Below are 13,463 nucleotides of genomic sequence, written 5' to 3'. Positions count from 1 at the left end.
CAGTAAACACATGAACTGCTGAAGTGTTCCTGTGTGTGTGTGTGTGTGTGTGTGTGTGTGTGTGTGTGTGTGTGTGTGTGTGTTGAAGGCTAGGAAAATAAAGTGAACTTTCTAAAGTGTTTCAAGCAGGTGTTGAAGCTGGTGATGTATGGCTAAGTCTAAATATATGATCACTGATGTGCAATGGGCCTCTTGCAGAATCTAAATGAATGCTTATAGCTCAGGGCAGCAAAGTGATAAAAGTAAAGGGTGTGTACCCAAGCCAAATGGTAAATGTTTTCAAGGTGTGTGTGTGTGTGTGTGTGTGTGTGTGTGTGTGTGTGTGTGTGTGTGTGTGTGTGTGTGTGTGGTTGTGTTGGTTGGGGGAGGAGGTGCTCTGGATACAGGCCAGCAAACTAGCAGCTGTGATCAGAGTTGGGGAACAGAGTTACAGGCGTTAGAAAGAAAACAGTGACATACAGTATGTCATTATAGATTATATATTTACCTGTAAAGTATCATAAAGGGGATTTTTTCTGCAAGCATTTGCCTTTTACACTCCTTCCTTTATTTCTTATTCTTTCCTGCAAGTGTTCACCTTAAAGTGTCAATTGCTCGTCTCTCTCCTAGAGTCCCTGAGGACCGAGCGGTGAACACCAGCAGAAAAGCCGCTTTGCCTTGCTACAAAAGTGATATTTATGCCAAAAGGGTGTTGAAGAGAAGGGATAGGCAGTTAGCGTTGGATAGTGCAGCGGTTTGTGGTTTCCTGAGAGCAACCTGGGAGGCTTTTAAATGTCGCTCAGGGACAGACGGCAGGTAGGCAGGTAGAGGACAACAATGGAAACAATGACAATTCCTACGGGAGCGGCCGGCAGGGAAGACACAGAGGCCATAGTGTGCTCTACCGCTCCATATCCTGTCCTTTATAAATAAGTAGAAAGCAATCACGACACAAGATCTTAAGGAGAACTAGGGTGGAGGAGGTGAAGATCAGGAAAATAAAGTGGAGAATGTGTTTTTAGAGTGTATGCACAGGAGCCTGCATGTGGATCGAACACAACTGTGGTTGGTATTTGTTGGGGTCAGGCCTGTGCCAACTGACTGAATATGAATCTGTCAGTTTCGTGTGATAGCAGTGTGACGCAAGTATGACACGGGGCCTAGGAATGCGCTCCGTGTGACGCGTGGTTGAGGGGTGAAGGGCTGCTTCTGACTGAGAGGATTCAGAATGCCTGCATGGCCCAGATTCCTATTCAGCCCCTTCCCAACCCTGGGAATCCATGGGAATGTTTGTGTGTGAGTGTGTGCATGAATCTGTGCAAGTGCACTAGCCCTCTCTTCTCCACTACAGAGAAGGCATTGTGTAGTTCTGGGCCAGGCCACGACAAATGTCCCTAACTGCTCTAGTGCGTGTACATACATATACACATGTGCATTCATGACCTGTGACTTTGCGAATTGTCATTTGTGTATAGTATATGTCTAAAGTAGGATAGCACATACATTTTTATATATTTATCATTTTTCTTTAAAGGAGCAGATTGGTTGTCACTCCTAAAGTTGTGTCTCTTGCTGCAAGAAGATGGAGTTTGGCTTGTTAAGTTTGTCCTTTTTCCCCCTCCTTCTGTCAAACACTTAGCTCTAGTGCTATAAGTTGCATACTTTTTTGAAACATCTGGAATAGAAAGTGAAGACTAAAACGAAAAAAATAGTGATCTCCAGACATAAAGAAGAATATTGACAAAAGCGGTGCGTGTGGGACATGGCTCTCAGAGTTCCCCCCCGTACCTGTACATGCTCAGTCTGTCTCTGTCTGCCTATCTGTGTGATCGCTGGCCAGGCTTGCTGACTAAAGTGGCTCATGTTGGGCTGGCAGTGTGCAGGTGATGACTAGTAAGAGCTAATGATACTTAATGCCCTTTCCAACAATGCACACACACACACACACACACACACACACACACACACACACACCACCCACCCACCCACACAGACAGACAGACACACACACACACACACACATACGCACACACGCACACACGCACACACGCACACGCACACACACACACACACACACACACACACACACACACACACACACACACACACACACACACACACACACACACACACCTACCCAAAGACCCCTGTGTGCACATTACACAAGGTTGCACAAACATGAAAGTGCGTACACACATGCTTACTTGCAGACACACTCAGATGCACATACTGACTTAATGACGGTTAATGCCCTAGCCAATCCCCCTGTGCAGCATCAAAGCGTCCCACAGAGCTGTGCTGATACAGCGATGGTAGCAGGGATTAGATCAGGGGAATGGGCCACTGGGGCGGGAGTTAGCTAAAGGGAACAAAGAAGCAATCACAGACACACTTAAATGTCGCACACATGTGCACACACCTCAGGGCACAAACATCACATGCCATAGCCAAATGGGGGTACTGCGCAGGTGGAAAAAGGGATGTAGAAAGAGAAGGTAGAGAAACAAATGAAGTAGGGAGAGAAAAGAGATTACTTATGGACTCTTAATTTAGTTAAGTAAACTGACCTGAATGCAGGAACAGCAGTCGGGTCACTATGGCATAATAGTTTAATTCTTACTAAGACTGAACTTACAGGTGTATTTTCCATCTGCCGTAAAGGGAGGCTGGAGCGAATTCTTCCACTGCAGAGTCTCTGCAACTGCAGCCAGACTTACTCACGTCTCTATTTCATGTCTGAGTAGGACCAAAAGAGGAAATCTGGACTTTTTACATGCATGGCAAGAGGCCAAACAAAATCTCTTTAAACCAACAGCAGCCACATGTACTCATTGGTATGGGGGTAAGACTTAATCAAGTCCTGATCTAAGTTCATATCTAGATGCTATCCGTTGCTACTGCTGAATGTATGGAGCAGATGAGCTGTTCATAGATCTGTAAAATAGGAGTGTGCCAGAAGTGGATTTGAGCAGTCTTCTAACTAGCTCCAGAGTCCTCCTGTTTCTGCCATTCAAACAAATGAAGTCATAATGGAGCCTGACACTAATACTCATTGGGTTTCATTTACTGTTGTATCCACTGCTGAGAATCTGCCTTGAATCAGCATGCAGGAAAGGACACCTCTGTAAGAGATACCTTTCCAGGATGTGTGGAAAAGTGGTGAAATTTGTAACCCTTTTCCAACACATTTCAGAGACAAGTCCTGTGATATTCAAAGATTTCATTGTGTGGAATAACCATTATCTTCGATTGAGGATGAAACAAAAATATGCTTTACTGCACGTCACGTACGATCATATATGAAAGCCAAAACAACAGATTAGTGAACTATGGCGACGGCTACGTATGAATGCTTTCTGCCTTCCAAAGCTATGTCCTACCCACAACAGCTGCCTGTCAGTCTTGTCCACATGTTGGAGGCAGTTGTATGTTGTGTAGTGCCGACTGTTCCAACACTTCCTGTTCCATTACTGAAGTGCTTGACCTTTCACCCTCCCCTCTCCGTCTCATGACAGGGTTTGTGTGGGAGGACAAGAAGCGGACATACAGTGTGTGTGTGCACACGTGTGTGTGCGGTATACCAGGGGATGAATAAGTCCCAGAGGGCATGAATATGCTTCCCATGACATGGCCATAGACTAAACAGCCGCTCGCTCCACCCAGACATCCGCCTGTCAGTCTCCCCTAAACCACAGCGAGCGGAAAACAGCACAAAACATGGGAACACAAAAACACAGACGCATCTCCCTTTTCAGTTTCCTTATCTCTTCTATTCTCTTCCTTCCTCCCTCCCTCTCTGTTTCCCTGCTCTTTTGTAGCCCAGTCCTCCCCGTGGCCCTCCTTGTCCAGGTGAAAGACTTCTCCTCGCCCTCTCCCTCGCTCTTTGTGCCCAGTGAATGAGAGAAAGAGAGAATAAGAGAGGGAAAGATAAAGAGAGAGTGCCTTTGGACACAAAGGGCAGTGTACCCCTCCCAGGAAGTCTGGGAGAAAAAAAAACGCATCTTTAGAGGAAGGAGGAGGGGAGGACAGCATTGTACCCTTCTTCCTGACTCTTTGTGTGTGTGTGCATGCCTGTGTGTGTGTTTGTGTGCAAGCTCATGTGTGACCATGAGAGAAACTAAATGCCAAAGCAGTCAGTCTATTCAGATAGAAAAAAGCTAACACACTTAGACCTCACCCTTACGCACAGTACACACACACTCTACTCTCTGTCACACACACTAATGCACACAACCATTTAGGCCCTGTTTAAGGCGGCGCCCTAGCATTGACTACCAGTTGCATTGTGTGGAATAAAAGATCCTCTTTCATCATGGCCTTAACTGTTTCAAAGCACTAAGCAGAGAGGATCAGACTGGCTGAATCCCACTGAAGACATTACTGTCATAGTTACAGTAAAAGACAGCCAAGGTGTGGCTCTAGCACCGCTAATGCAGAACTCCTGCCCTCTGGGCAAGGCTCTGGTTGTTGATTTTCACTAAAGATCTATTACTCTAATGTTCCTCAAAGATAAGCCGCCTTCAAAGGTGCAGAGCTTACCGCCATTATTGGCTGTTTGTTTGCTGAGAGTCTCCACCTGAGCGAGTGAGAAAGGGTTTGGCAGGGAGACAAGGAGAAAGAGAGAGAGGGAGCAGGTAAGGAAGTGAGAGGGAAGGCCTCAGGGTTTGGCTCTTGCGAAGTGATGTGTGTGTGTGTGTGTGTGTGTGTGTGTAAGAGAGCGTCATTGAAAACATCCTTCTCAAGGTCAACAATGTAAGGCTTTTTGTTTACATGCTTGTGCTGCATTGTTATGTACTGAACCTGCAATTTTATGCTTGAGCAACATGCCAGAAACTCTCCATACAAGTTTATTTAGTTTTACCTTCGAGACAGTGGTATTATCAAAAGTAAAATGTATCAAGCAATCTCCCCTCAGCTTGCTCCCAGACAGCTTTGTCTGACAGACACATTTCCCCAGTGACGGTAGAAAGGGACACCTGACTGCTGATGGCATCTGTCCTGCTGTGAGGGTATATTCACTCACCAGGGTGGTCCATCATCCAACCCCACAAAAGCCTGGAGTGTGCACGAGTGCCTGCGGGTGTAGTTTGGATGTGTGTTAGTCTGGTAACATAAACAAGGGTGTTTTTTTCATATGATGTGGCCAGTTGTTTTGAGCGAAATCAACCAACTCTTGTCAGAAAAGCTTCCAGTTTAAATGTGGCTACAATGGAGCTAGGGGCACATTCACACCCACACTGCCTTTGATCACACAGCCGATAAGATACTTCAGTAGTTCTTTTGACGGCGAAGAGGGAAATATGATAAATGACATTATTTCAACTACCGGACTGTGTAACCCCATGCTACAGTTGAAATTTGAAACATTGATGGGGAGAGGTAGAGTGGCATAAGAGAATAGGAGAGAAAGGGCCAAGGCTGATGAATGGAAATGTAGCTCTGCGTCTTCATGCTTCTATTCAGCCTTTTAGAAAAGCTCCTTGCATTGGGTACTCTATCAATCACAACATAAAACAGTCAAATATCAAGAACTTTAGCTTTCTTACCATGCCAAACTTTCCTCCTCTCTTATATTCACACGCGCACAATCTTGCGCACACTGTGCAGAAAGCAGAATAAAATCAGTTTGAGCACATTATGTATCTGCAAATCATGGAGCGATGGAGGAAACAGGAGAGGAAAAATGCCAATTTTGTCTTTTACTCCTCCAATGGCTGCAATATTGGCCACAATTTTACACATGCTACTGTGCTTGAACACACACAATTACATGCAGGCACATGAAAATGTAATTCAGAAAGAGATCAGTGGGGGCTTTGTCAGTCATTCTCGGGTTCAGAGTGGAGGGGGATAAAAAGAACATTTAAGAGGCACATTTGGGAGTGTGTTTGTTGAGGGATGAGCATGGGTCTCCATGTCTGCATCCTCTGCTCCTAATATTGCTAAGGAGTCTTTAGTTCGTCATTCAGCAGCCGACGGAGATCTGAAGGGAGGAGACAGCCTGTATGCCTGTGTTGATTGAAAGATGTGTTGTCCTGCGAGCAATATCAGACTGCTTTCTTGACGCCGTGATGGCCAAGATAAGGAAGAATGGTTCCCTACTGAAATCTCTTATGAAAAAGAAAGAAAGGGAACCACATGAACTTCCATCATTTCCCTCAAAGCAATCTGTTCCCATGCACCGTGTGTGGTGAAAGCGAACATGGACTGTACCCACCACATCTGCCGGCTCACTGGATAACAATAGGGGTGTGAAAATGAGCGACAGACATGTTACCACACACACACCGCAGTCACCTATAAATGGAAGAAATATTGCACACAGAGATACTGACACACACACACACTTGCACTCATTCTCCCTCCCCTCTGCCAATAAAATGGGGACACTGAAACCCCAAATCTAATTGTGAAACTCCCAAAAGCCACACTCCAAAAGACTGCGAAATCTTTAAGCGCTCTCTTTCTAATTTCTTCAGCGGCCGTTTATTTGCGCTGAAAATATCTGCACCTCACAGCGCCAGCCGACACAATACACATGTGGTAGTCATCAATCATAATTATCATGGTTTAAAAAAGCCACAGCTGTTATTTGATTTTAAAAACAAGCCATAGCGCAGCGCCTTCCAACGATACGTCAAGTTGTCAGCAGAGGCCTTGGCCTGCACAGCAGAAATGTCTTTCTCTCTCCGGCTTCCCAATGAGCTTGTTGGAGAGCACAGCAGAAATGAGCTGCATTCAACCTTTCACCATGACTCACCACTGTGCGTCTTTATTTTTAAACATTTTCTCTCTCCATTGCTGCGTGTTTATTCTGTCTGAGTGAGGTTGCTGTTATGGACTTCACACAACGTTTGTTTATGGCTTATTTAATCAGGACCAGATAATGGAGGGGTGTCTCCATTCTTGGGCGCATCCCCAGAGGCCGGCTGATGTGTCTTTGTCTATGCGTGTGCCTGCATGGGTGCGTGTGTTTCTATGATTTAATGATCACCCCCAGAATGTTCCAATAAATATTTGTCTCAGAAGAATATTAGTACACCGACAATGAATAGAATTAAGGTGTGTATGTGTATTGTTCTCGAGGCCCCGTGAGGGGATTGTGTGCTTCCTGTGTTATATGTGATGTCATCCATTGTTGATTATGTAAATTGGTGTGCCATTACTGCTGGCTGTGTCATCTCTATGACAACTTTGTTATCACTTATATTTACCTCTGACTTTAATCAAGCCGTGGTGCATTACACTTGTTGCATTCATTCCCAAATTACTGCCTTGAGTCAAAGAAGATTGTGCCAAATTGGACAAAGAAAAATATATAATTTACATGAAATCTCCACAGTACTAGTGTAGAGATGGAAACCTGAGGTCAGCAACTCCTTTAGGAAAAAGGATGTAAATATATATATATAAAATTACATATACATATTTTTTCATTTATGGTTTCTTTGATGAAATACATACGTTGAAAATGTAAAAAAGTAATGAATCACGTTATGAGTAGATGAATTTTAATGCGTCTTTCATATTTAACTGCAATATTTTCAAACAAATTGTTTAGATAAGAGCAATCTATGGACATTAATGAGATAACAATATTTAAATTGCCATGTGAAGTATATTTCTGTTAAAAAGACACATGGCTTCATTGAATTTTTCACACTACACAGCATTGTGTGTTTCCTTGAAAAGCATTTTTTCAGTGCTTGGCCAACTGCATCTTTTGTTTGCGGTCTCCTTTCCTTTTATTGGCAAATTGCGATCTTTTATGGTGCATTACCAACACCAGCTATCAACATGCTTTAGAATTCTCCGCAGCAAACATGTGTATAATGCCACTCCTTTGCTTGTAGTGGCCTATCAGAACATAAAATGCAGACAATACAGAGGTATGCTGGTAAAAACTAGCATCTATGTCAATAACGGGTCATGTAGAATGAGAGTGCCCTATTTGGTTCTGTTACTGAGCAAGGTCATAAGAGAATTAGCCATTTTCCCTTCAACGCTGATCGAAAGCATCCAGAGTAACACCTTGAACCCCTTTCTCTGCAGTCAGACCTCCCAGGAGGGGGCATGTGCAATAGGAAATTCCCGTGAAGTGAAATGAACATGCCAAAATTCTGGTTTCATAAGGAAAATATTCAATGTCAGCAGAGCCTGTAAAAAGGCTATATACAGTAATTATTTTACTTACAAAATATCCTATTGAAAGGACACAGTTAACCTTGCAAGCTCATCCCCTTCATAAGAACATACCTCCTGACCCAAAGTGACAGCGGGGGTCCACATCCTGATGTTAAATATTATGCTTGACAGGGTATCACGCTGTTGGTATACTGAATTTGTCTGGCCACAACTCCTAAAAATGACAGACTACTCATACACCACAATTGGTGAACCATGCAGTATTCTTTCCACATCGCCCCTGAAGCTGAATAAAGATCATGCCTTTGGATAGATTCAACCAGCCCCCTGTCAGCTTGGCTGACTCAACAAACAAACATTGAGTGTGTCAAAACTCCCAACTGCAAAAGGCTTCTGAGAGCACAGTTTACACTTGCTAGCCCGGTGGTCTGGCTTTATGAGCAATGGTTAGTGTCATACACACACACGCAAACACACATGCACATACAATCCTCACTCTTGAAAACTCATGCGAGACCCCAAGGGCTGTGAAAGCTAAGAAGGGGTGACGTAGCACCTCTTGCTTTCATTGTGTTTATCAAAGAGATGACCTTACATGACTGGGCTACAAGGTTATGTATGTTTTCTACCAGAGGCTGACACATAAGTTGTCCTCATACTATCCCAAGTTTTCATGTGTGAATTGAATAATTCACTCACTGAGTGTGTGAATGCATGTATTTGAGCATCCTGCACCTCTACCTCTTTGACCGCAACGCAGCTGCGTCAACACTTGCCCCACAGCACACCCTTTCACGTCAGAGTGTGTGTCAGAGGCAGAGAAATGGAGTCTACGTTACAGCTATGAACAAAAGGGGAAGAGGGTGGTCTCTTGAGAAACCTGAGGAGGAAGAAAGGAGAGGGAGATAGATATGGAGGGGTCAGATCTGAGAGAAGGTAGAGTGAGACATCTGGAAAAGAGAAAGAATCACTGGGACGAGGAGGAAATTACAGCTGCCCAACAATGATTCATTGGGGAACATTTCTCTTCTCCATCTCCCTCTCCTCCCTCTCATCTTCTCTACCTAACCCTCTAACCTCTCTCTGCGTACTACTCCCCATTCTTGGCGATTGATTGCCATGTGAAAAACGCATTCTAAATATTTGTAATTTTACATGCCCCATGCATCTTCAAGGAACATTGATAATGTATACACTGATGGATACTTTTATACTGACGTTCCCCTTTTACTCTCCCCAGGGATCTGAGTATGAACAACATCAGCGAGATCCAGCCCAGAGCCTTCCACCGACTGCACCTGTTATCAGAACTGTGAGTACGAAATCCCTCAACTCACATTTGATTAATAAAACTCCATCGTCACAACTCACACATGACAAGAAACAGTAATTCCCTGAGCCGCTGATACGCACAGACCTCAGTGATGGGGATTAATGACTCTGGCCTGTATGTGATCTCTCCTACCAAGAAACTGCCTGCAGCAATACACTAGAAGATCCTGGGATGGCTGCACAAAGGAGGGAGGCAAAGTGAACCTGATATTCACGCAGAGAGTGAATATATGGTCTTTAAAGTGTTTAGAGAGCATAGTTCTGTGCTCAGCCTCCAGGCCGCTGCTTTCTTGCCCCCCCACCTCTTGACTTTGTTTCAGCTGGACAGCTCAGCAGGAGCAGTACACACGTAGACACTAACCTTTGCCAAGACCAACAACACATTAAAGGAGAAGTTCAGGACAGGATTGGGGAACATGAAATGAGGGAATATTTGGTGTTTTTCTTAATATGTAGCATTATGAGTACAATTGGGTATCATGAGAAATGTTTTGACATTGTTGCCAATACCCTAAGTGAGTTAAATACCAAAGTAGATATGCTTGTTTATACATTTTTTGGCTGGTAACAAATTAAACAATTTGTTATAATAAAAAAAAAGAATAAGAGTTTTATTCAGCTTGTGTGGCACATTCCTTGACTTCAATATTTAGATTTGGTCAGTACTTTCAAAAAGTGGAAGGTATTGGTTACACTCTCACAGGGCTGATGAAAGCACACAAGCCATATCAAAACTTTTTGAACAGTTTATTCCAGGGGTCGGCAACAGGCTGACCGCGGTCCGGATCCGGACACAGACGCCGACCTATACGGACCCGGACCTATAATCAATACATTAATAGGGGATTTCAATTTTGACGGGGCGATTTTATGTTAACCGCCGCCGACAGGGGCGAAAGAGACGAGTGAGCGATACAGGGAGAGAAACACAAAAGAAGAGATGAGAGAGCGGCAGAGAGAATCGGAGAGGAAAGTGAGTGAAGAGAATAATTAGCAATACAGGGAGAGAAGCGGAGAGGAGAGTGAACAGGCGTGTTAGCGGCAGACAGGGAGAGACAAATAATTACACATGGCGCTCTCCAAGAAGAGGAAAGTGGACAGTGAGAACAGAGCTTTTAGCCCTGAGTGGACGGACTCATTCATGTTCATCCTGCCCACTGGGAGCACAGAACCAGTGTGTCTCATTTGTTCAGAGACCGTGTCGCTCATTAAAAGGGCCAAAACGCCACTATGAGACAAAACACAAAGTGTTTGACCAAACATTCCCTCTCAAGTCAGAACTGAGGTCACAAAAAATAAGCAGTCTCAGAGCCCAATCTGATCAGTCCACCAGGATCAAAATTAAAACTAAATGTCGTTCCAGGGCAGGCTAACCGAGGCTAACCAATAAGCACCTGCATGTGTATGAGAACGGCCCTGACACCATTTCAGCCCAGATTTACAAACTCCTGGCAGGACAAGCTCGAGCTCAATTCTCGCACTGAATTAAAACAAAGTGAGTGAGGGACTGCAATATAAGATGGAAAGAAAGAGAAACTTTAAAACTGTTCAATTGTTATGATGTGTAAAGACTGATATTGTTCTATAATCGTCTGAAACAGTTAAGTCATGAAGTGAAACGGTTAACAAAGAAAAAGGGAAACTCAAGCTGCTGCTACACTTTATTTTATTTATCTAAAATTAAGCACTTTTAAGATGCACATATTTTCAAAGGCTATTTTATTTATTTTCTCTATTTTATTTTTCAATGCAGCCCGAAGAGTGAACATTATATTACACATTATCCTACAGTATGTTAATGTAGTTATTCTGTATAGTTCAATGTTAATTGACAATAAATATTTGTTGTTTTTAATTGATGCTCCGGACCTTTGCAGGGGAGATTTTCTCTAACTGGACCTTGTTGAATTTAGTTGAATACCCCTGCCCTATACGGATCATAGCCCCGGGCTCTCCTCACCTCTCCTGATCACGCCCGGCCGTCAACCCGGGTAATTTGTGGATGCCGTTTCGCCAACAACAATGGCGAAATCACAGGGTCTTGCGTAAAGTGCTCCAGACGCTACTGACCCACCGATACAGATGTTAGTGCAATCTACGAGCTCCTCTTACCACAACCATCGCAACAAGTGGATTATGGAAGAACTTCATGCTGCTTAAATCCACCGCGGAATAACCAGAAGGCAAAACCAGGGCACCATGCCTCGCGGCGGTCTTATTCGCTACTTTTGTATTTATATTGTGGCGGAAGTTTTTACAGCGGCCACTTACAGGGCCCCGCATAATGTACTACAGTGTCTCCAGGCGGGTCGAGCGGTCTCGTGTGGCTGACACGTTTCTTGAGCCGATTCCGTTGTGGACGGAATACTTTTTTGATATCGACTTCGGTTCGTTTTGTCTCCGTGTGGACGGGCCGCAAACTTTCCCATTCACTTTGAATGGGGTGACGTCACGCTTTTGCCGACTTGCATTGCTGGTTCCGTCGCTTTGCCTCCGCTGCTCCGCTTTGAAGTTTGAAAAAATTTCAACTTTTCGCCTTCAACGGAAACGTCGCCATCAATCATATGCCAGTTACAAGCTCTAGCCAATCAAACCGCGTGCTTTGTGTGTCCGGGTGGGAGTTATGTGATTGGTTGGTTGGTCGCGTTCCAGAACACGCCCACCGGCAAGCTTCACGGCACGCTTGCCGTGTGGACGTACCGTTTACGGAGCACGTCCACACAGCAGCTTGCGTTGACGCTTGGCGGTGGCCGTGTCTGGAGCTTGGAGCCAAACGCGAGCAACAGCGACTAACAACCATCACAATGAATCTCCCGCCCCCGACATACAAAGCAAAATGCTTAGACATTCCATGCTAGTTAATATGATACTATCTATTCCTGCTAGCTGTCCATTCAATGTTTAAATGAGGTTACCACTGGATTATAACTCCCCAAAACAGGCGAAACCTACCCGTTTTCACCAACTATCTTTGCCACTCCTCCATGGCCTCGGGCCTCCTCGGTTTGTATCCCGGGTAGGATGAACAGAGACTGATCATACCGCACCGGGTGATTCACTTAATCGCAGCATACACGCGGTTTGATTGGCTAGCAGTGTGTTACTGGGCAGATTTTCATAAACAGGATTTTGATTGGGCTGACGCTTCGTCGAAGTGCTTCAAAAGTTGAACTGGTCACTTGACTGCGTTGAGCCAACGCGCTAGCTACGCCTTCCCCCAATGCCCAGTTCGGCGAAGCGTGACGTCACCCCATTTCAAAGTGCAATATGGGCAGAAGCGTTGACAGCTTCAACGCACGCCGCTGTGTGGACGGGCCGCTTGTGAGCTACACACGGCGGCGTTAGAGTCTACTTTTGCCCGGCCTGGACGGACGCGGTCAGCCAATCGATCATATTGCCAAATTCAAGCGTCTAGCCAATCTAACGCGTGCTTGTGTCTCTGGGGTGGGAGATTCATGTCACACACACATTTTGATTGGTGGTTGGTCGAGTTCACCCCCCCATACCGGCAAGCGACAACGCACGCCGCCGTGTGTAGGAGCCAGTTAGATGTTTAGTCAAGCAGGCAATCAAGAGAGGTGGTGGTGGTGGCGGGGGCTTCGAGATATGCTGGTTATTTTGGCAGCCCTCCTCTAAAACCAGCAGGAGCGACATGGATAAGAGCAGCAGGAAGATCGCGAAACTATGAATGGCTGTCACGTAAGAGCCTGCATAGCATGGGCTAAGCGGAGGATGTTAAAGGGGGCCGTCGGGACTAGATAGTAGTGGATTGCTTTCACCGCTGAATGCTTCACTCCTGCATGTGAGATAGGTTGCTAAGTGTCGGAATGAGGCAGCAGCCTGTGTGTGGACTTTTTGGAGTTGCCTTTAATTTGTGGCTATGAACTTTGGACTGAACCCAATTATGTGGGTGTTACCCAAGCCCCCCAACTGGACGTCTTTATTGGCGGATTTACTGTAAATTACTGAACTTCTTTCCCGCCGCACAGGCCACAGTTGGCATAGCT

At 45.0% G+C, this 13,463-nt stretch overlaps 1 protein-coding gene across 1 annotated transcript in view; it reads left to right on the top strand.

Moving 5' to 3' along the window:
• The window catches only part of lgr6 (leucine-rich repeat containing G protein-coupled receptor 6), a 39,423-nt gene that overhangs the window by 5,219 nt on the left and 20,741 nt on the right, over window positions 1-13,463 (top strand). The window contains exon 2 of the mRNA XM_010766659.1: window positions 9,365-9,436. Within this exon, the coding sequence (XP_010764961.1) occupies window positions 9,365-9,436 (72 nt within the window). The remainder of the gene's footprint in view (window positions 1-9,364; window positions 9,437-13,463) is intronic.

This window comes from Notothenia coriiceps, unplaced genomic scaffold (genome assembly GCF_000735185.1).
Source record: "Notothenia coriiceps isolate Sejong01 unplaced genomic scaffold, NC01 NC01_scaffold00003521, whole genome shotgun sequence".
NCBI classification, from domain to species: Eukaryota; Metazoa; Chordata; class Actinopteri; order Perciformes; family Nototheniidae; genus Notothenia; species Notothenia coriiceps.
This window is presented reverse-complemented; position numbering and strand designations above follow the sequence as displayed.